Source organism: Coregonus clupeaformis, unplaced genomic scaffold, assembly GCF_020615455.1.
Source record: "Coregonus clupeaformis isolate EN_2021a unplaced genomic scaffold, ASM2061545v1 scaf1206, whole genome shotgun sequence".
NCBI lineage: Eukaryota > Metazoa > Chordata > Actinopteri > Salmoniformes > Salmonidae > Coregonus > Coregonus clupeaformis.
This window is the reverse complement of record NW_025534660.1, coordinates 42,907-67,619: the sequence shown is the minus strand read 5'-3', so window position 1 is coordinate 67,619 and position 24,713 is coordinate 42,907. Positions and strand designations below refer to the sequence as shown.

At 44.9% G+C, this 24,713-nt stretch overlaps 1 protein-coding gene across 5 annotated transcripts in view; it reads right to left on the bottom strand.

Moving 5' to 3' along the window:
- Positions 1-336: 336 nt before the first annotated feature.
- LOC121573905 (BRCA2-interacting transcriptional repressor EMSY-like) overlaps positions 337-24,713 on the bottom strand; it is a 58,235-nt gene continuing 33,858 nt past the window's right edge. For 3 of the 5 annotated variants that reach the window (XM_041886299.2, XM_041886300.2, XM_041886301.2), the window contains exons 13-21: positions 24,057-24,193; positions 18,844-19,014; positions 15,207-15,411; positions 14,199-14,372; positions 6,258-6,416; positions 5,242-5,405; positions 2,813-3,364; positions 1,684-2,100; positions 337-1,559 (exon numbers count right to left, since the gene is read on the bottom strand). In XM_041886299.2, coding sequence (XP_041742233.1) covers positions 1,359-1,559; positions 1,684-2,100; positions 2,813-3,364; positions 5,242-5,405; positions 6,258-6,416; positions 14,199-14,372; positions 15,207-15,411; positions 18,844-19,014; positions 24,057-24,193 — 2,180 coding nt within the window. In that variant the 3' untranslated portion in view covers positions 337-1,358. The remainder of the gene's footprint in view (positions 1,560-1,683; positions 2,101-2,812; positions 3,365-5,241; positions 5,406-6,257; positions 6,417-14,198; positions 14,373-15,206; positions 15,412-18,843; positions 19,015-24,056; positions 24,194-24,713) is intronic. The other 2 variants (XM_041886302.2, XM_041886303.2) reach the window with 2 other exon arrangements.

Below are 24,713 nucleotides of genomic sequence, written 5' to 3'. Positions count from 1 at the left end.
ACACACCCCCCCCCCATTAGGCTAGAAACTGTATAGCGTACATCTACCCTCCACCACTGCCCACATAAAGCTCTCGGTTGATGCTTTATTTTTACCCCTATATGATGCATTATGGTAAACAGTGACATTAAAAAAATACATTCAGTCCCCCAAAAAACATTTTGCTTAAACATTGGTGATTTCCTCATGTTGACAGGTCGTTTCAATAATATGGACTGCAGGTCCCCGGGTTATGTACAAAATGAAATTCACAAAAGGAATGCAAAATTGTGTGCAGTCCTTCTTTAAACTCAGTTAAAGAGTGGAGTCAAGGTAAATGAGAGAACAGAAAAACAGTTTAAGCTTTTGTATAAAAGTTTATACAGTTGAAATTCTAAACGTTACACAAAGAGAGAACACAAAACAGAAACAACATTGAAGGAACACGGGTGAAATTTCTATTTTTTCTTCCAACAATGTTCTTACCAACAGTTTCAACTACAAAGTGCTAATTCCTCAAGGCTTACTACAAGCACTTTATCATTTACGTTTGAGTTATTTAGCATGCAGGTGCCCACTATAAACAAACTGTACGAGTACAATTACGTTATGTATTAAAATGTACCTTAAAAAACAACAAAAGGTTTTGCAAATCAAAAATGGTGTTCAACAAATACTGTTATGCAAGCAATTTAAATCAGCATAATTACAGCAAGGTCAGTCCAATGTGCTCTACTTATTTTGTTGAGTTAAGGAGATGAAGTTCTTAAAATGTGGCCATGTTTCAGTCCAGGTCCTACTTCCAGTTTTAATATTGCCTTGCTATAAAAGTGTTAAATAAAATATTAAATAAATGACCTAAAGAGCCACGGCAATATTTTAAGCTCCTGAACACAAGATTGCTTTACTAAACCGCTAATTCAGTGAATACAAAATGTCCACTTTGAAATTATCGAAAAACCTTTTTTTTTCTTCCATGGATGCAGTTCCTGGTCAACTTCACCTGTACACAAGGCTAGGGTTGACTTAGGTCTCTCTTTGATTCCCTTGCACTCTTTTTATAAATGTCTCTTTTTTTTTTTTAAACATGTTCCTTCTTTCCAGGCCTTTAAGTTCTTCATAAGGCCTTATCTAACATCATCCAGGCATATTTATGAAGTTGGTGCTCAATGAAATAAAAATAAATAAAAACAGAAGAAAAGTCCTTACGCAGTTATCACACATTTGTGTCCGCTTGCCGTTTAGTCCTTAGGGTTCCAACTGCATCAGGAGGTAACCATGATGACACAGTCATGATCATCTCCATATCTACCCTGTCACACCAAGATCATCCCCTTCACACCAAAGCCACAAAGTCATTCCCGTCACACGTGATGGTGTCACTGGGACTGGTCAGGGCAGCCCTCCTCCATGGGGCTGACAGCGGTGGCCTCATCGTTGCTGCTGTCCACCTCCTGCTCCATGACGCTCTCCTCGTCCAGCCGCTGGCTGGTGTAGTCTGTGATCTCCAGGAAGCCGCTGGGCTCCATCACCACATTGGACTGACTGGAGTCTGGCATGATGGAGTACTGAGGAATTACCTGGGGAGTGGCGTAATGCATGTTTAGCTTTTCTTGTTGATAGATGTTAAAAGCAGAGATCAGTTGTGTTCTATTAAAAAGCTATGTTTAAGAACTGTTTATCATATGGCTCACAGCAACTTACCTCAATGACATCCAGGTCCTCTTTGCTCTTGGCCGCTAGGCCCTGGATGCGGCTAAACTGGTCATGCTGGGGCTTGGAGTGGGACGAGTGATGCAGGGAGGCCCCTGAGCTGCTGATGACCGGACCTGAGCCCCCCAGCGCCCCCAATTCCAGGGCCTTTACGTAAGGGCTGCAGTCACTGGACGAGTCCACCACCATGGGTTCAGCACTGGGGTCGATCTCTGCCTCCATCATGGAGATCTTAAGGATGTCCGAGACGGAGGGCTTCTCGCCACCGGACGAGCCCGAGCTGCTGGGCTCGGCAGGGACCAGCTTGGCAGTGGCCTCGCCGCTGCTGGACACGGGCAGGGACTGGTGGCTGCTGCTACCGCCAAAGGTGATCTTGGTGATGCTGGCGCCCTGGGTGATGATTGGCGCCTGTGTCAGGAGAGAGAGGGAAAAACAGATATGGTTGGAACCATAGAAATAGAATGACTAAAACGGACATTGCCATTCATGTCAACATTTTGTAATAAGTGGACATGCAGCCATATTGAATGTACCCAAGAGTGTTACAGTCAAATTGCCATGGTCTGAAAGGGCTTTTCCCATTCTAGTAATTATATTTCTATGGTTGAAACTAGAGTAGGGCATGGGAAAACTCTAAAACCCAGGTGCTCCTTTTGAAAGAAAAACAATGGGATTTTTTTTTCAGGTGGTCATAAGTGGAGGGCTTTGAAGGTTTTGTCAGGCTCCCTGCGCTGCTGTACAAATAACGCTGATGTGATTGGAAGGGAATTGAGCATTGAGGCACGGTGCCCAGAGCTCCGTCTTATCTCCTTGATCTTAAAGGCCTACCAAAGGACAGGTGCTGTGTATAAGCACAAGATTTACACGTGTTATTTCTGTATGGAATGTGAACTATGTACATCTGTTTGTGTATTGCAAATTATTTTAAATGCGCAGGACAAAATCCATCTTGAGGGAAAATAAAGTTTAAATGAAGTTCTATTCTAAAGCATTATGGCACAATGCATTTTACTATTGATGATTCACTGTGTCAACCGGATCTGTCCCGGACAAATAAATGTCCAAATAAATCAAATAGGCACCTGACCCTGGATGTGCATCAAAGAGGGAGGGTACTCACCTGGCTTGTGGCAGGAGTCTTGTCTGCACCCACCGGGTGGTGGGCCTGTAGTGGCGGTGGCTGGGACAGCTGTGTGTGGATGGGCCTGTGGTGGGAGGTGGGCGCCTGCTGCAACTTGGGGAGCTGGGGGGTGAGTGAGGGAGGCTTGGTGGGGGTGCCCAGGCCCGCCAGCTGGGGGGATCCCGAGGCAGAGGAGGGCCTCTCCTTCAGGCTCTGCCCTGGAGCCTGGGGCTTGGGCTGGTATTGCTCTTGGAGCTGGGGTGGCTCCTTTGCCAAGGTGGCGGTGGAAGGCAGGCTCATCTGGGACTTGCAGTGTAGCTGTGGGGGTTGGGGTGGGGTTTGGGTGGAGTGGGGTATGTGTCTGCCCTGCTCCGACTGGGGCTCCGAGTGTGACTGGCTTTGGTGATGGGGGGCAGGGGGCTGGACTGCAGCGGGTTGGATGGAGCGGTAGAACAGGCCCGTCTGGGGGTCCAGGGTGTCCCCCTCCAGTTCGCCCTCCTCCATCACAGTCTCCTCCGCATGCTTACTGTGGATCAGTTGGCCTGCCGAAGCCTGGAATAACAATGTACTATCAATGAGACTAGTGTCACAAGTCAAAGAAACTAATGCATACTAGAACATGTGATACTGGTATATCGATGTATTGGTATACTGTAGATAGATATACACTGCTCAAAAAAATAAAGGGAACACTTAAACAACACATCCTAGATCTGAATGAATGAAATAATCTTATTACATACTTTTTTCTTTACATAGTTGAATGTGCTGACAACAAAATCACACAAAAATTATCAATGGAAATCAAATGTATCAACCCATGGAGTTCTGGATTTGGAGTCACCCTCAAAATTTAAGTGGAAAACCACACTACAGGCTGATCCAACTTTGATGTAATGTCCTTAAAACAAGTCAAAATGAGGCTCAGTAGTGTGTGTGGCCTCCACGTGCCTGTATGACCTCCCTACAACGCCTGGGCATGCTCCTGATGAGGTGGCGGATGGTCTCCTGACGGATCTCCTCCCAGACCTGGACTAAAGCATCCGCCAACTCCTGGACAGTCTGTGGTGCAACGTGGCGTTGGTGGATGGAGCGAGACATGATGTCCCAGATGTGCTCAATTGGATTCAGGTCTGGGGACGGGCGGGCCAGTCCATAGCATCAATACCTTCCTCTTGCAGGAACTGCTGACACACTCCAGCCACATGAGGTCTAGCATTGTCTTGCATTAGGAGGAACCCAGGGCCAACCGCACCAGCATATGGTCTCACAAGGGGTCTGAGGATCTCATCTCGGTACCTAATGGCAGTCAGGCTACCTCTGGCGAGCACATGGAGGGCTGTGCGGCCCCCCAAAGAAATGCCACCCCACACCATGACTGACCCACCGCCAAACCGGTCATGCTGGAGGATGTTGCAGGCAGCAGAACGTTCTCCACGGCGTCTCCAGACTCTGTCACATGTGCTCAGTGTGAACCTGCTTTCATCTGTGAAGAGCACAGGGCGCCAGTGGCGAATTTGCCTATCTTGGTGTTCTCTGGCAAATGCCAAACGTCCTGCACGGTGTTGGGCTGTAAGCACAACCCCCACCTGTGGACGTCGGGCCCTCATACCACCCTCATGGAGTCTGTTTCTGACCGTTTGAGCAGACACATGCACATTTGTGGCCTGCTGGAGGTCATTTTGCAGGGCTCTGGCAGTGCTCCTCCTGCTCCTCCTTGCACAAAGGCGGAGGTAGCAGTCCTGCTGCTGGGTTGTTGCCCTCCTACGGCCTCCTCCACGTCTCCTGATGTACTGGCCTGTCTCCTGGTAGCGCCTCCATGCTCTGGACACTACGCTGACAGACACAGCAAACCTTCTTGCCACAGCTCGCATTGATGTGCCATCCTGGATAAGCTGCACTACCTGAGCCACTTGTGTGGGTTGTAGACTCCGTCTCATGCTACCACTGGAGTGAAAGCACCGCCAGCATTCAAAAGTGACCAAAACATCAGCCAGGAAGCATAGGAACTGAGAAGTGGTCAGTGGTCACCACCTGCAGAACCACTTCTTTATTGGGGGTGTCTTGCTAATTGCCTATAATTTCCACCTGTTGTCTATTCCATTTGCACAACAGCATGTGAAATGTATTGTCAATCAGTGTTGCTTCCTAAGTTGACAGTTTGATTTCACAGAAGTGTGATTGACTTGGAGTTACATTGTGTTGTTTAAGTGTTCCCTTTATTTTTTTTGAGCAGTGTATATTGGTGCATATTGATACACTGGAACACTTACCCAATGAACAGTGAGATCATATGACAGTGAGATAATGGAGTATAACATGCACTATCTATAAACTATATAATTAGAAAAAATACTTTGATAAAACATAGGTGAAGAAGAATACAAAGACTGACAAGGGCATGCATTCTAGGTAGGCATTTCTCTCACCAGTTGGACAATGCGTGTGACGGTGACTGCAGAGGAGGAGGGGATGGACTTGGCCATCACGGGGGTGTGGCTGGTGTTTTGCGAGGGTGCCCCCTGCTGCTGGCTAGCGGATATGCCCACGTCCCCCACGCCTACAGAGGATGGTCCGGCCCTGCTTGCTTTACCTGCACAAAGTTAGACAGTCATAGACATGGAATAAAACTATTTACACTATGGGGTCGACACGAACTGCATTACTTTGAGCCATTCTTTAGTGAGCATGGGGAAGTATCGAACAGCCAGCTGTTTTTTCACTTTGCTCTATTCAGCCTGGTTAGGGCGGGGGCTACAATTGTGTGTAAACCCCTGAAGAATACATGAGCAGAAAAGTGCATTATTTTACATCCATGGTGTAATATCATTATTAAGTGGTGACCAAGTATGATATACTTCAATGTACTTAGCAACAACACATTATGAAAAGGAAGTGAGCAACATATCCATTTAGGGCCAAAACACTTCTGGTTTTCATCCTCTCCTTCTAATAAGGGACTAATTCAGACCTGGGACAACAGGTGAGTGCAATTAACTACCAGGTATAAACAAAAAACAGAACAGCCCTGCTCGATATAGTGCACTACTGTACAGGGCAGGGCTGCCCAACCCTCTTCCTGGAGATCTACTGTCCTGTAGGTTTTCAGTCCAACCCTAATTTAGCATATCTGATTCAGCTTGTTAAGGTCTTGTTGAGCAGCTAATAAGTAGAATCAGGTCTGTTTAATTGGGTTGGACTGAAAACCCATAGGACGGTAGATTACATTTACATTTCAGTCATTTAGCAGACTTACAGTTAGTGAGTGCATACATTTTCATACTGGCCCCCTGTGGGAATCGAACCCACAACCCTGGCGTTGCAAGCGCCATGCTCTACCAACTGAGCTACACGAGACCACGATCTCCAGGAAGAGGGTTGGGCAGCCCTGGTATAGGGAATAGGGTGCCATTTGGGACACACTTGGAGTGGTCCGGTCACGTACCGTCAGTGACATATTCGATGGGTGGTTCAGTCTCTACAGTGGACATCTCGGAGGAGCTTAAGGCCTGCTGCTTCTTGTCCTGGGCCATCTGAAGGGGAACGGCCATCTGGCTCAGGTCTATGGTTTGCTGCCTAGGCTTGGCCTCGCCTTTCTCCTTCACTGTGAGGGCAATAGAGATTGTCACTATCAATCCTCTCATAAACAACTACTCCATTTATATTGGAAGGAAGTGGGGTGACAAAGTACCGTCGCTTATATGTGAATTAGAGTTCGGAGCAGTCTGAAAACTCAGGTGTCGGGAGCTGGGGCTTTCCTCCCAAGTTCAAGTTTTATTGTCACATGCACAAGTACAGTGAAATGCTTAACTTGCATACTCTACCCAACAGTGCAGTAATCAATATCAAAATAGTATAACTAATATATACAGTACCAGTCAAAAGTTTGGACACACCTACTCATTCAAGGGTTTTCTATATATATTTTCTACATTGTAGAACAATAGTGAAGATATCAAAACTATGAAATAACACACATGGAATCATGTAGTAACCAAAAAAAGTGTTAAACAAATCAAAATATATTTTATATTTGAGATTCTTCAAAGTAGCAACCTTTGCCTTGATGACAGCTTTGCACACTCTTGACATTCTCTCAACCAGCTTCATGAGGAATGCTTTTCCAACAGTCTTGAAGGAGTTCCCACATATGCTGAGCACTTGTTGGCTTATTTTCCTTCACTCTGTGGTCCAACTCATCCCAAACCATCTCAATTGGGTTGAGGTCGGGTGACCGTGGAGGCCAGGTCATCTGAAGCAGCACTCCATCACTCTCCTTGGTCAAATAGCCCTTACACAGCCTGGAGGTATGTTTTGGGTCATTGTCCTGTCAAAAAACAAATGATAGTCCCACAAAGTGCAAACCAGATGGGATGGCATATCGCTGCAGAATGCTGTGGTAGCCTTGCTGGTTAAGCGTGCCTTGAATTCTAAATAAAATCACTGACGGTGTCACCAGCAAAGCACCCCCACACCATAACACCTCCTCCTCCATGCTTCACGGTGGGAACCACACATGCAGAGATCATCCGTTCACCTACTCTGCGGTTGGAACCAAAATTCTCAAATTTGGACTCATCAGACCAAAGGACAGATTTCCACCGGTCTAATGTCCATTGCTCATGTTTCTTGGCCGAAGCAAGTCTCTTCTTCTTATTGGTGTCCTTTAGTAGTGGTTTCTTTGCAGAAATTCGACCATGAAGGCCTGATCCACGCAGTCTCCTACAAACAGTTGATGTTGAGATGTGTCTGTTACTTGAACTCTGTGAAGCATTTATTTGGGCTGCAATTTGAGGTGCGGTTAACTCTAATGAACTTATCCTCAGCAGCAGAGGTAACTCTGGAACTTCTTGAAATTTTCCGGATTGACTGACCTTCATGTCTTAAAGTAATGATGGACTGTCGTTTCTCTATGCTTATTTGAGCTGTTCTTGCCATAATATGGACTTGGTCTTTTACCAAATAGGGCTATCTTCTGTATACCCCCCCTACCTTGTCACAACACAACTTGATTGGCTCAAATGGTGTACTCCTGAGTGGCGCAGTGGTCTAAGGCACTGCATCGCAGTGCTAACTGTGCCACTAGAGATCCTGGTTCGAATCCAGGCTCTGTCGCAGCCGGCCGTGACCGGGAGACTCATGGGCGGCGCACAATTGGTCCAGGGTAGGGGAGGGAATGGCCGGCAGGGATGTAGCTCAGTTGATAGAGCATGGCGTTTGCAACGCCAGGGTTGTGGGTTCGATTCCCACAGGGGGCCAGTATAAAAAAAATATATATAAAATAAATAAATAATAATAACAAAAAAAATAAAACAAAAAAATAAAATAATATATGTGTTCACTAACTGTAAGTCGCTCTGGATAAGAGCGTCTGCTAAATGACAAAAATAAAAAAGACTTTAAAAATTTTAAATAAAAAACGAATTAAAAAGAAGGAAAGAAATTCAAGAAATTAATATTTAACTAGGCACCCGTTAATTGAAATGCATTCCAGGTGACTACCTCATGAAGCTGGTTGAGAGAATGCCAAGAGTGTGTAAAGCTGTCATCAAGGCAAAGGGTGGCTACTTTGAAGATTTGTGTAAGCTTTTTTGGTTACTACATGATTCCATATGTGTTATTTCATAGTTTTGATGTCTTCACTATTATTCTACAATGTAGAAAATAGTAAAAATAAAGAAAAACCCTTGAATGAGTAGGTGTGTCCAAACTTTTGACTGGTACTGTGTGTGTGTGTATATATATATAAATAAATAAATAAATAAAAAGGAAGAGAAGCTTAGGCCTATCCCCATAGAGAGAGAGATGGATATGCCAGCGACATGCTATGCCAGCGACATGCTATGACACCTGTTACGAACCCCGTGGCTCTAAACGTCTAGGGTGGATGGACATGAGACCCGTAACATAAATTATGCAAATTAGGAGTGTGGCATGGAACAGTGAGAACAAATAGGACACAACTACCATGAACTACCGTCAAACACAAATGGTTTATTGCTAAACACACGGTAAAGGTTTGGGAAAAAGGGCTGAGCAGGACCCAAGAAATGAAACAATAGTGTAAAACCCCCTAAACTGATCTAGCCTGCCTAAAGAACCGCTAGGCTACTGCTAGTCATACAAAAATACAGTGGGTGGTCCGCTCAGGTCTAACTGGGGTTTATAGACAGATTTCTTCCTACGGGTAATGTACGCCCAAGGGCAACTAGCTTAAACCCCCCTTTTCCCAAAAAAACACACAAAACTACTAAACAGGGTACTCAGCAATTAAATAAGTACACAGGATACAACAGTATCCACACTCAGGTAAAGAAATATATTCTAATAATGTTACCAATAGGGTAACCAACAACTTAGTGCGTACACAACACACAGGACACCACCGTGTCCATACTCACATATGGCAAAAAGTCTCTCTCTCCTGCAACAAACACAAGTCTGGTTTTTATAAAATGGGATGTGTGATTGAACAAACGAATAACAGGTGGTGCAATTAACAGGAATGTTCACTGATTGGTCCAATCAGCAGACACCTCAACGACCACCAATCAGGAACATACAGGACACCTGTGATTAGGGCAGAAAGAGTAGAAACACACAAAAACACAGGATACCTGTATCCGTAACACTCCCACCCTTAAAAGAGCAAACCACAATGGTTTGCGACACGTACCATCACAACACCCAAATTTCAATAATCATCCTGTCGGGATAACAAAAAAAAAACCTAGATCATTACACACGAGACAAAGCATCTGCCAACACATTATCTAACCCCTCTTCGCAGAGGAATGGCCTCTGGGTACCTGGCGGCCACACACATAATTGTCAACATAAACTGGTTACCAGATTTTGTTTTTGGTAATGGTCCAACACAATCAACCATCACATGTTCGAAGGGTTCACCTATGGCCGGTATGGGACAAAGAGGCGCGGGGGAAATAACCTGGTTCGGTTTCCCAACTACTTGCCAGGTGTGGCAAGTCCGACAGAACTGAGCCACATCTTGTTTTAAGCCAGGCCAAAAGAAATGTCGCAAAACACGATCATAAGTCTTGGTGACTCCCAGATGTCCGGACCACTGGTGATCATGAGCGAGGGATAAAACATTTTGTCGAAAGGCTGTAGGAATCACTATTTGGTAAACAGCATTCCAATCTTCGCCAGCGTCAACATGGGATGTCCATTTACGCATGAGGAGATTACCATCAATGAAGTATGCCATGTTTTTCTTCTTTAGCTCCTCCTCTGAGACAACACTAGAAAAACATTTAGCCAGGCTAATGTCAACCTGTTGGTTAGCGATCAGCTGCTCACGAGTAACTGGTAACTGTATGGCCTCAGCAACAAGTTCCACATCCTTCTTCCTTTCTCTGGGCTGTTGGTCAGACTGCACCAGCTTACCAGAGGTAGCACCCGAACTATCCTCTGGGTCACACTCTCTGAATAGAATCGTGTCTGACAAATCTACCACTTCACCCACTTGTCGTGCTTGAGCACGTGTGACAGCACAAGCGGGGAACACATCTGGATAACCCTGTGCCAGCTCCTCGGAGAGAGACTGGTCACTTTTATCCAATACCTCCAATATGGGTATTACCTTTCCTCCGGCAATATCGTTGCCCATTATAAATGTCACACCTTTTACTGGCAACATAGGACGTACGCCCACTCTGAACAATCCACTGACTAACTCAGAGTGTACGTTCACAAAGTGCAATGGCACTGGGACAAATCCCATTTCAATTCCTTGTACTAACACACTGGAACCACAATATGTATTATTAGACAAGGGCAACACATCAGCTAGTATGAACGACTGCGCCGCACCAGTATCTCTGAGGATTCTAACTGGACGCTGAGACGCTTCATCATCTGATATAGAAACAAACCCCTCAAAATGAACGGTTCATAACTGTGATCTGGGACAGGGACTTTCAAACCACATTCACTATGAGGCTTCTGTCTTGATTCCGGCCTTACAACCGTACGAATCAGCCCAACACCCGTTGGCGGCCTGGCGTGCTGAGGCATCCCCGGTTTACGTTTTAGCAGAAAGCAATCATTAACCATATGTCCCACCTTATGACAATAGAAACAGTGACGCACATCTTTGGGCGTGCTGGATGTACTGCTGGTCGATTAGGATTAAAAAGTTAGCAACTCCGCAGCCCTGCTCTCCGTACGAGCGAAAAACACGCTCTTATGCGTCAACACAAACTCGTCTGCCAATACAGACGCTTCCGACAGTGAGGATACTTTCTGTTCGTTCAGATAAACTACAATGCGTTCCGGTAAACAATTTTTAAACTCTTCTAACAAGATTAACTCCCGTAGAGAGTTAAAATCAGTTACCTTACTAGCACTGTGCCATTTGTCAAACAGATTTCCTTTGTCTCTAGCAAACTCCACATAAGTCTGAGTAGGAGACTTTTTATGAGACCTAAATCTCTGTCGATATGCCTCAGGAACAAGCTCATAGGCACGAAGAACAGTAGCTTTGACCATCTCATAATTCAAACTGTCTTCAAGAGGTAGCGCTGCCAGAACCTCTTGGGCTTTACCTGTTAGCTTACACTGAAGTAATAGGCACCATACCTCGTCGGGCCATTTCAATGCTACCGCTATACGTTCAAAAACACTGAAATAGGAATCAACCTCTGACTCCCTGAACACAGGTACCAAGGTGATCTGCCTACTAATATCAAACGTAGCAGATGACACAGCTGGTGAGGATGGCTCACTAGCAGGCATAGTATTAGCAGAGACTAACCTCGCTGTTTCTGCCTCTAGTTCCATTTTACGCATCGCCAGTTCTTGATCAAGCCTACGCGTCTCCAGTTCTTGATCAAGCCTACGCGTCTCCAGTTCCATCTTACGCGTCTCCTGTTCTATCTTACGCGTCTCCTGTTCTGCCTCTAGCTCCATTTTACGCATCTCCAGCTTATCTTGCCTGATTTGTGCCCGCTCTTCCGCCTCTATTTGGAGCCGTGTCGAGCGGACATCCATCCTGGCATCACTGTCAGTCAGTGGGGAGAGGGGGGTCATAACGGGGCAATGTGGCTGGAGCCTTAGTCTCGTCCTCAGACACTGATGGGCTTACAGAAACATCAACCACATCCCCTACAGGAGCAGCAGACTCAGGCGGCGGTAACTCAAGCACTCGCTCGTTTAACAATATCGCTAACACTACTTCCCTAACTTCTGCTTTCACTAAACCCCTCGGTATGGGTACAGAAAAGTGGTCAGCCAAAGCCTGTAGATCCACTCTACGACAATTCTCAAAAATCTCCCACGTAGGGTTTTCCAAAAATGCTTCCAAATCAAAAGTAGCCATCCTACTAGCAACACGAGCCGTCGACTACTGAACACACAAAAAAAACAGGTAGGACAGCTGCCAAGCTCAACACTGAACCAGACACTTACTAATTTGCATGAGTAGCATGGGATAGATAGTATCCCGGACGAGCCCCCACTTTATGTTACGAACCCCGTGGCTCTAAACGTCTAGGGTGGATGGACATGAGACCCGTAACATAAATTATGCAAATTAGGAGTGTGGCATGGAACAGTGAGAACAAATAGGACACAACTACCATGAACTACCGTCAAACACAAATGGTTTATTGCTAAACACACGGTAAAGGTTTGGGAAAAAGGGCTGAGCAGGACCCAAGAAATGAAACAATAGTGTAAACCCCCCTAAACTGATCTAGCCTGCCTAAAGAACCGCTAGGCTACTGCTAGTCATACAAAAATACAGTGGGTGGTCCGCTCAGGTCTAACTGGGGTTTATAGACAGATTTCTTCCCTACGGGTAATGTACGCCCAAGGGCAACTAGCTTAAACCCCCTTTTCCCAAAAAAACACACAAAACTACTAAACAGGGTACTCAGCAATTAAATAAGTACACAGGATACAACAGTATCCACACTCAGGTAAAGAAATATATTCTAATAATGTTACCAATAGGGTAACCAACAACTTAGTGCGTACACAACACACAGGACACCACCGTGTCCATACTCACATATGGCAAAAAGTCTCTCTCTCCTGCAACAAACACAAGTCTGGTTTTTATAAAATGGGATGTGTGATTGAACAAACGAATAACAGGTGGTGCAATTAACAGGAATGTTCACTGATTGGTCCAATCAGCAGACACCTCAACGACCACCAATCAGGAACATACAGGACACCTGTGATTAGGGCAGAAAGAGTAGAAACACACAAAAACACAGGATACCTGTATCCGTAACAACACCGACATGCATTTCTTTATGTCAGATGGCTACTGCGTCTGCGATACAGATATAAACTTACAGGAGGTTAATTACAAAATTTTCAAATCAGAATATTTTGTATAAAGATAAGTATTATATTGTTTGATTATAGGAGTAACTCTGGTAGGCCTGAAACATTCTTCCTCACTTCAAGTTCAACTGTCGGAGTCAATTGGAGCGCTGGTGCTCACTGCCTTCATATCATAGGCTTGCAGTAGCTAAAGCTTAATAATAGCCACACCATACCAAACGTTCACAAAAGTTTCTGAACTTTATTAGGGTAACATCAAAAGTAAGTAAATCCATTGTTTATAAGGAATATAGGAGCAGGCTATTATATTGCGCAAACACAGCATGACAGTTGGAACTTAATTTGGCCAAACAAAATGTCTCAACAGAATGAAATATGGTTTAAACATTCACAAACGTTCTGAACAGGATACAGTATATGGCAGCAAGTGCCTACCCTACCCAACAAATGACAGAAATAGGCTGATGTTACTTATTTTACAACAGACATAATTATAACCCATCTTAAACTAAATACGGAGCACACAATTAAAAAGACAGATCAAATTTAATTTAGCGAATGAAAATGTCTCAACATTTTCTGAACAGATATTTTGCGCTGCTTTGGTAAGACTCTTAGCTCTGTCTACATTGTTCTCTTGCTTTGTGTTAATATAACGTATTTAATGAAATAGGCAATAGCGAATAGGAATATAAGCAATTTACTCAATGTCGACCATGCACTCCCCTGCTGTGCGCTGCCTGATCCAATTCTGATCGGAGTAATTGTTTGATAGTGATTTTTGTGCGATCGATTTTTTATACCTGTCCATCCAGACAACTGAAATCTATATTTTGGTTGTCCGACAATTTTTTTACTTGCCCCGGATGACAAGCCATAATGTCGAGCTCTGTAGAGTGTCTGCTTAATGACTAAAATGTAATGTTCACATGAGAGAGAGAAGAGTTAGTGGCAGGGTTAGGGTCAATTCCATTTCAATTCAGTAAATTCAGTTTCTGAATTGAAATGGAATTGACCTGGTAAGTGGCGTGATAGTTGCCATGATGACGACGGTCAGTCTGTCAGTCACCTGTTGTCTGCTGCAGTTCCAGCAGGGCCTTGATGGTCGAGGTGGCCGACTGGGACACGTCACCCGTAGACACGTCCTGGTAGATTATGGTAGGGCTGGACTTCACCGACACCTCGTGCTGCTCGGCCCACTCCTGCCCCCTGGAGGAGATGATGTGCACTACGGACTGGGAGTCTGACCGAAGACGACAACCATAACAATTCATGTTGTATATAAAATTGGGCTGATTCCCTTTCGATTCCAGTTGATTTAGGCATGGCATTCAAGTAGAAGGAAATTGAAACAATTATATTATGCGAGTGGAACTTTGTACCATTTGAAACTTGAAAGTTAAGGGAAATGTTATACTTAGCTTAATACTAGTGAGAATAGATACACTTTCGTACTACGGCAGAAGGCCCAAAAAATGGTCAAAGACTCCAGTCACCCAAGTCATAGACTGTTCTCTCTGCTACCGCACTGCAAGCGGTACCGGAGCGCCAAGTCTAGGTCCAAAAGGCTCCTTAACAGATTCTACCCCCAAGCCATAAGACTGCTGAACAATTAATCAAATGGCCACCCGGACTATTTGCATTGCCCCCCCTACTTTGTTTTTACACTGCTGCTACTCGCTGTTTATTATCTATGCATAGTCACTTTACCCCTACCTACATGTACAAATGACCTCGACTAACCTGTACCCCCGCACATTAACTCGGTACCCCCTGTATATAGCTTCATTATTGTTATGTAATCTTTTTGTGTTACTTTTTATTTTATTAACCATTTCTTGAACTGCATTGTTGCTTAAGGGCTTGTACGTAAGCATTTCACGGTAAGGTCTACACCTGTTGTATTCGGCGCATGTGACAAATACAATTTGATTTGAAGTAGTCAACGGCTGTGTGAGACAACAATGCAAGAGCAATACACAGCAGTTTTAACTTGACCATGATTTATGTTCCCGTAATTAGCCTGCAGACTATATTATGGATTTTTTGCTCTGTGATGTGGAGTGATGCAACGTACTGTGAACGATGCCGTGGGAGCCCTCAGCGGGCGGGGACCTGCCCTTAGCGATGGCACCTGACTCTTCCTTGTGCGCCCTCTCCTGTGCGTAAGCCGGACCCGCATCGGCCACCCGGGATGTGTGCTGAAGGGTCTCGCTCACCAGCTGCCTGGTCTGCTCGCTCACAACCGCTGTCTGGAAGATGGGCTTGGGCTTGATCAGCACCTGGAGGGGCATAAAATGTTTAATGTTATTTGATATTACACACGTAGAACAGTCTCAGTGAATGGCAACAGGGAAATCGTTTTTTTATTTGACTTTTTCCATAATGTAAAGCAGAGCTGAGACCATTGTCAAGTGTCCTGGTTGGTGTTCCTTTTTACATCATACTATTAATTAATGTGCCTATATAAAGTAGTATGGACTTAATATTAAATCAAATTTTATTTGCCACATGTGCCGAATACAACAGGTGTAGACAGTGAAATGCTTACTTACAAGCCCATAACCAACAATGCAGTTTAAAAATGCAAATAGTCCGGGTAGCCATGATTAGCTGTTCAGGAGTCTTATGGCTTGGGGGTAGAAGCTGTTAAGAAGCCTTTTGGACCTAGACTTGGCGCTCCGGTACTGCTTGCCGTGCGGCAGCAGAGAGAACAGTCAATGACTAGGGTGGCTGGAGTCTTTGATAATTTTTAGGGCCTTCCTCTGACACCGCCTGGTATAGAGGTCCTGGATGGCAGGAAGCTTGGCCCCAGTGTTGTACTGGGCCGTACGCACTACCCTCTGTAGTGCCTTGCAGTCGGAGGCCGAGCAGTTGCCATACCAGGCAGTGATGCAACCAGTCAGGATGCTCTCGATGGTGCAGCTGTACAACCTTTTGAGGATCTGAGGACCCATGCCAAATCTTTTCAGTCTCCTGAGGGGGAATAGGCTTTGTTGTGCCCTCTTCACGACTGTCTTGGTGTGTTTGGACCATGATAGTTTGTTGGTGATGTGGACACCAAGGAACTTGAAGCTCTCAACCTGTTCCAGTACAGCCCCGTCGATGAGAATGGGGGCGTGCTCAGTTCTCTTTTTTCCCCCCTGTAGTCCACAATCATCTCCTTTGTCTTAAGCACGTTGAGGGAGAGGTTGTTATCCTGGCACCACACGGCCAGGTCTCTGACTTCCTTCCTATAGGCTGTCTCATCATTGTCGGTGATCAGGCCTACCACTGTTGTGTCGTCAGCAAACTTAATGATGGTGTTGGAGTCGTGCCTGGCCATGCAGTCATGGGTGAACAGGGAGTACAGGAGGGGACTGAGCACGCACACCTGAGGGTTCCCAATGTTGAGGATCAGCATGGCATTTGTGTTGTTACCTACCCTTACCACCTGGGGGCGGCACGTCAGGAAGTCCAGGATCCAGTTGCAGAGGGAGGTGTTTAGTCCCAGGATCCTTAGCTTAGTGATGAGCTTTGAGGGCACTATGGTGTTGAACGCTGAGCTGTAGTCAATGAATAGCATTCTCACATTGGTTTTCCTCTTGTCCAGGTGGGAAAGGGCAGTGTGGAGGGCAATAGAGATTGCATCATCTGTGGATCTGTTGGGGCGGTATGCAAATTGGAGTGGGTCTAGGGTTTCTGGGATAATGGTGTTGATGTGAGCCATGACCAGCCTTTCAAAGCATTTCATGGCTACAGACGTGAGTGCTACGGGTCGGTAGTCATTTAGGTAGGTTATCTTAGTGTCCTTGGGCACAGGGACTATGGTGGTCTGCTTGAAACATGTTGGTATTACAGACTCAGTCAGGGACATGTTGAAAATGTCAGTGAAGACACTTGCCAGTTGGTCAGCGCATGCTCGGAGTACACGTCCTGGTAATCCGTCTGGCCCTGCGGCCTTGTGAATGTTGACCTGTTTAAAGCTCTTACTCACATCAGCTACAGAAAGCTTGATCACATAGTCATCCGGAACAGCTGATGTTCTCATGCATGCTTCAGTGTTACTTGCCTCGAAGCGAGCATAGAAGTGATATAGCTAGTCTGGTAGGCTTGTGTCACTGGGCAGCTCACGGCTGTGCTTCCCTTTGTAGTCTGTAATAGTTTTTAAGCCCTGCCACATCCGATGAGCGTCAAAGCCGGTGTAGTACGATTCAATCTTAGTCCTGTATTGACTCTTTGCCTGTTTGATGGCACATCAGAGGGCATAGCGGGATTTCTTATAAGCGTCCGGGTTAGAGTCCCGCTCCTTGAAGGCGGCAGCTCTACCCTTTAGCTCAGTGCGGATGTTGCCTATAATCCATGGCTTCTGGTTGGGTTATGTACGTACGGTCACTGTGGGGACGACATCATCGATGCACTTATTGAAGCCAGTGACTGATGTTGTTTACTGCTCAATGCTATCGGAAGAATCCCGGAACATATTCCAGTCTGTGCTAGCAAAACAGTCCTGTAGCTTAGCATCTGCGTCATCTGACCACTTCCTTATTAACCGAGTCACTGGTGCTTCCTGCTTTAGTTTTTGCTTATAAGCAGGAATCAGGAGGATAGAGTTATGGTCAGATTTGCCAAATGGAGGGCGAGGGAGAGCTTTGTACGCGTCTCTGTGTGTGGAGTAAATGTGGTCTAGAGTTATTTTCCCTCTGGTTGCACATTTAACATGCTGGTAGAAATGAGGTAGAACGGATTTAAGTTTCCCTGCATTAAAGTCCCCAGGCCACTAGGAGCGCTGCCTCTGGATGAGCGTTTTCCTGTTTACTTATGGCCTTATACAGCTCATTGAGTGCAATCTTAGTGCCTTAGGTGACTTTGTGCACCAGCTGTTGTTTACAAATATACACAGACCGCCACCCCTCGTCTTACCGGAGTCAGCGTTCTATCCTGCCGATGTAGCGTATATCCGCCAGCTTTATGTTATCCATGTCGTCGTTCAGCCATGACTCGGTGAAACATAAGATATTACAGTTTTTAATGTCCCGTTGGTAGGAAAACCGTAATCTTAGGTCGTCTAATTTATTTTAAAATGATTGAACCTTGGCTAATAGGATTGATGGAAGAGGCAGTTTAAATCGCTCGCCGTTGGATCCTTATAAGGCACCCCGACCTACGTCCACGATATCTCCATCTCTTTCTCATGCGAATGACGGGGATTTGGGCCTTGTCAGGTGTCTGTAGGATATCCTTCGCATCCGACTCGTTGAAGAAAGAATCTTCGTCCAATACGAGGTGAGTAATCGCTGTCCTGATATCCAGAAGCTCTTTTTGGTCATAAGAGACGATGGCAGAAACATTATGTACAGAATAAATTACGCGAAGAAACACATAATAGTACAATTGGTTAGAGGGCTGTAAAATGGCTGCCATCTTCTTCGGCGCCATTCTAAAAATACCTTAAAGCTACAACATTGATTTGTTAAATTATAGCTCCACTGACTTGATGCATTGGTAATTCAAGACAGAGGTTTAAATATATCCAAGACAAAGAGCTTTGAGTACAAATTGATCTCCACACTTCTACGGGGTGAAGTTTCCCCAGGGTACAGACAGATATAGGATCAGCTTCCCCTCCCCCAACCCTAACCATTAGTGGGAGAAAGACAAAACTGACCCAAGACCCAGCGTCAAGGGGCAACTTCACCCTACACCGGCTGAGACAGCACTGGCCTGGTACTAACCTGGGTCTTGCCCTGCTGGCCGTACACTATCTTGGTGGGGATGATCTTGGTGGTGGGCTGCACCCCGGAACCCATGCCTTTGGGCTGTGTCACGATCATCTTGGTGATGGGTCTGGAGGCTGTGATGATGGCTGGCTTGGACCCCGGAATACCCTGCAGTGTCTTCTCACCCTAAGGCACAGATGCATTCATATTAGGATTAGGGCTGTCAAACAATTTTTAGGGCGGCAGGTAGCTTAGTGGTTAAGAGCGTTGTGCCAGTAACCGACAGGTCGCTGGTTCTAATCCCCGAGCCGACTAGGTGAAAAATCTGTCGATGTGCCCTTGAGCAAGGCACTTAACCCTAATTGCTCATGTAAGTCGCTCTGGATAAGAGCGTCTGCTAAATGACAAAAAAAATTCTGTAGTTAGTCGCGATTAATCGTTCATTTCTTATTTGCTCAAATTTGGTGCTAAATAAAGATTTTTCCATTTAAAAAAAAAGCAGTGTATTGAGTTCTAGGCATGTAGGGACTGAAACACAAAACATATTCTGTATCAGAATGTTTTTAATGGCATATTCACCATAAACAAGTTAAGCAATACAAAAGTCCTGTAACTTATTAATGCTCCCAGTAGGCCTACTAATGCTCCCTCAAATTCTCTCTCTCTCTCTCACACACACACACACACACACACACACACACACACACACACACACACACACACACACACACACACACACACACACACACACACACACACACACACACACACACACACACACACACACACACACACACACACACACACACACACACACACACACACTTAAAGCATCAGCCATTCACAATTACTGATTGGAGGGTTGGCACTAAGAAAAACAAAACGGGCTCTATGGATACAAAGAACAAAGACAATCACCTGTCCAACAATGTCATGAATTCCACAAAACATAAACCTGTGACCATACACTTCAGACGTCCTCCTATTTATTTTCACTGAGCCAGTTGCAAAGACAAACAAGCCTGTTGCCATTTTCAGATGATAAAGCTGCTCTCTTCTTTTGTACGATACACCCCCAGAGTGAAAACAACCTCTCACAGGGTACTGAAGTGGCAGGCGTTGCCAGGTACCTTTGTGCAATGCAGGCTAGCCTGGTGTGTGCCCCTGCATACTGTGACCACAACTGTAGTGGACAGTCCATCATGTTGATGCTGGGCTCTGCTTTGTTACGCTCCACACATTTCTCAATGGACTCCTCCTCATCAGACCCATACGAACTCAAGAAAAAGGGCAGCTTTCTTCTTTGTTGGCTCTGACTCTGTTGCTTTACCAGGTTGCTGTGCAGGCCTCTCTTCCCTCACCCCTCTCAGGTCTGGGAAGGCACTTCAGGTCCTTAAACCTTGGGTCGAGTGCTGTGGCGATCTTCAGCCATATGAGGTTGGTGTTTTCCTTGCGTTTCTCCAGGTCTGTTGTGAATGTCAGCATGAATCTTACCACTTAGGCAGGGTCATCATCAGAGCTCTCCATCACCCGAAAGAGATGGCACAAAGCAGGCAACACCACTGAGCATGAAATGTACTTCTCTCCTCCCAGAAGTTCAGTCAAGTGCCTGCAATGGAAGATCATTCAAAATCACTTCAGTCAATTGTGAGAGACTTATAATACACAGACACACACAAAAAATATTATTCTAACACTAATAGTGAGATAAAGAAGATTACCTGCAGGGCTCCAGTAGTGTCTCCAGTTTCTGCAGTTTCTCCAGTTCAGCTGTGGTTGGCATGGTGATGCTCGTTTTCTGTTGGGCCAGAGCATCTCTCAGTAATTGTTGGTTTCTGTGGACAAGCTTTACCATTTCCAGAGTGGAATTCCATCTTGTTGTAAGGGTAGGTAACAACACATCTACCACGCTGACCCTCAACATGGGGGCCCCTCAGGGGTGCGTGCTCAGTCCCCTCCTGTACTCCCTGTTCACCCATGACTGCATGGCCAGGCACGACTCCAACACCATCATTAAGTTTGCCGACGACACAACAGTGGTAGGCCTGATCACCGACAACAATGAGACAGCCTATAGGGAGGAGGTCAGAGACCTGGCCGTGTGGTGCCAGGATAACAACCTCTCCCTCAACGTGATCAAGACAAAGGAGATGATTGTGGACTACAGGGAAAAAAAAGAAAGAGGACTGAGCATGCCACTATTCTCATCGACGGGGCTGTAGTGGAACAGGTTGAGAGCTCAAGTTCCTTTGTGTCCACATCACCAACGAACTATCATGGTCCAAACACACCAAGACAGTCGTGAAGAGGGCACGACAAAGCCTATTCCCCCTCAGGTGACTGAAAAGATTTGGCATCGGTCCTCAGATCCTCAAAAAGTTATACAGCTGCACCATCGAGAGCATCCTGACTGGTTGCATCACTGCCTGGTATGGCAACTGCTTGGCCTCCGACCGCAAGGCACTACAGAGGGTAGTGCGTACGGCCCAGTACATCACTGAGGCCAAGCTTCCTGCCATCCAGGACCTCTATACCAGGCAGTGTCAGAAGAAGGCCCTAAAAATTGTCAAAGATTCCAGCCACCCTAGTCATAGACTGTTCTCTCTGCTACCGCACGTCAAGCAGTACCAGAGCGCCAAGTCTAGGTCCAAAAGGCTTCTTAACAGCTTCTACCCCCAAGCCATAAGACTCCTGAACAGTTAATCAAGGCTACCCGGACTATTTGTACTGCCCCCCCACCCCACCCCACCCCACCTTTTACGCTGCTGCTACTCTGTTTATTATCTATGCATAGTCACTTTAATTGACATGTACATATTACCTCAATTACCTCGACTAACCTGTGCCCCTGCACATTGACTCTGTACCGGTTCCCCCTGTATATAGCCTCCCTACTGTTATTTTATTTTCCTGATGCTCTTTAATTATTTGTTCGTTTTACTTTTTACTTATCTATTTTTTACTTAACACTTATTTTTCTTAAAACTGCATTGTTGGTTAAGGGCTTGTAAGTAGGGGTGTAACGATTCGTTTTAACAACGATTCGATTTGTATCACGATTCGTGGTTGTCGATACGATTCAAGGTCGATATTGGTTCATTTAGAACGATACGATCCGAAACGATTCAGTGACTTGAAATCGATTCAGTAACCTTTTAGCCAAAAATTCAACCAGTGTGACTGAAATAAATACCTGGATACTGGACAGTGCAGGTGAAGTTTCCTAGATTCCTGTTTCTTGTAAGGACCGCAATGGTGGCTTGATAATTTCTCGCTCGTCGGCTTCTCCTCTGTCGTCCGCCATGCTATGTTTTGTTGTCTTTGCGCCTTTGCGCTGCTGCTGGCGCGGGGCGATGACGTCACGGATAGGCAGACTGAATCGAGTAATGTTTAAAGCCTTTATCATTAAAAGTGCTAAGAAAAAACATCCATATAAAGTCTGACGTGCTTAAATCCAATGGGTTATTTCCTAGTATCGATACAATCGATTTATTACATTTTAAAACGATGTTAGATTGATATATGTTGTCCAAAAGGCCAACTCGCCGAGCACAGATCGATGTAGTTGGATCATAGGAATATAAATCGATACATCGATGTAGTAGATGGATCGTTACACCCCTACTTGTAAGTAAGCATTTCACTGTAAGGTCCTGTTGTATTCAGTGCATGTGGCAAATACAATTTGATTTGATTTGATCTTGTGCAAGTGACTTCTTTTGCCCATTTGCAACTTGCTGTTGTCCTAGCTCTGTAACGTTTGGTGGGCTGTGTTTGAAATGCTCAACAACATTTCAGCATTTGGCTAGGGCATTGTCGAACCCGCTGTTCTGTAGGGACACTGTGATGGACCTTTTGAACCAGGTGTTCAAAAGGCAGATGTCTCGCAGCTGCAATCATGTCCCATGCACTGTCTGTGCAAAGTGTGGTAACTTTGTTTTCAATGTTCCACTGCTTTGCTACATCCATGAAATGCTCAGTGCACGTTTCAGCATTGTGCCTCTCTTCTGTCTTCATTATGGCCAGAGCGTGTGAATGCAGTTTCCAGTTTTCATCGATGTGGTGCGCAGTAACCCCAAGGTAGTTGTGGTTACTCACCAGTGGTCTCCCGTAAGAGCAACAGCTGTTGCATGTTTCTACTCCTCCGCTTTCGTAGCCCTCTCGCTTTCATACAGCTCGTGTATTCTTGTAATGACGGTGGCTCTCGAGGGTAACTCATACGTTGAGTCGTTCGATGAGATCCGAATTATATCCCTCAAGCCTTCGTCCTCCACAATGTGGACTGGCCTGCAAGCTGTAGCTATCCCCTTGGCTATTGCTTGTGTGCTGCTCGTCGACTTGTCCATAGGCCTCCTGCGTGCATACTCTTCTAGCTTAGCCTGCCGAAGATGTCCTACATTGCTACTAGTAACATTACTTGTATTGCCCGGCGCCTGTTTCGCTTGTAAATTATAACGAAGACTCGATGTACTTCGGTGATAAACAAAATCAGCCTTGCAGTAGATGCAAATTATTTTGGTTTTATCCAGAGAGCCATCTGGGAGGGTTTTAAATCGAATTTGCCATTTAAAAGCCCCTTACTAGCATTATCCATAATTCAGTCATACAAGTAGCTAGCTAGTAAACTAATTGTCAAACTAGCGCATCGGCTGCCGGGGCTTGAATTTGAACTATGGATGGTTCAGGGGGTCAAACTAAGAAAATGCGTTAACGGCTTTTAAAAAATTCACGGCATTAAAAATGATATGCATAAACGCTAGCGTTAACTTTGACAGCCCTAATTAGGATACATACCAAATGCCACCCTATTCCTTATATAGTGGACTACTTTTGACCAGAGCCCTATGGGCCTTGGTCAAAAGTAGTGCACTATAACAGGAATAGGGTGCCATTTCTGACGCTACCATAGTCATTTGCCTTTCTTGCACCAACACTTGCACGGGTCTTTTCTTACTAGCACTGACTTACTATGACTGTGATATGTGGTTGTCTTAATGTAAGTCGCTATGAATAATAGCGTCTGCTAAATGACAACATTTTAAACTTGTGACGTATAATATGAAGCTAAATGCAATAGACTGATCAGACGGAAAGGCTAAATAAACCTAAAATAAGTTGTTGGGTCAATACATCTGAAAGATTCTGAAATAATTAATTACAATCTAGATAAATGAAATGTAACATCACAAAATGGCTTAATTAAGAATAAAAAACAATGTTGAACTGACCCCTGCGTTCAATAGCGTGGTGACCACATTCTTGCCAGGCAGACCCTGGATGGTCGTTCCTTTGTCAGTGGTCTTCTGCACCACGATAACGTTGGGCTTGGACGTCATGGGAATGGTGGTGATCTTAGTTGTTGTACCTGCAATGGAGGGGCAAAGAAGATCTAAAGGTTTTTAAGTCACTATCATTGGACAATTCTGCAACTAGATGTTCAGTCAAAATTGGTAACACCAATTTGCAAAACACCCGGTAATTTATCAATGTTACCAACATTTAAATTCGTTTTTGGTAATTAACAGATATTGGTAATCTATGTAAACGTTGGTAATTTATACTTTAATTTTAAAATATGTATTCATATATTTTTCTATATCTGTGTCCATGTTGTCCATGAGTTTCTTTCAACTACTGACTTTTTTCACCAGTTCGGCCCCAAAACATTTACAACAAAGTTATGATATAATAAAATAACATTGAAAAAATATGACATGCAGAAATCTTCATATTAAACAGCAATGGTAACGGATTATACGTAAGATAATGTTTCACAGCTTTGTGATTCTATTTTTCATATTAAAAACATGTTATATTTTACATGTTATGACAACTACCCAAAATCCTTGAAAGCTTCCAAAATTCTGTAGTTTACTGGTAAATTT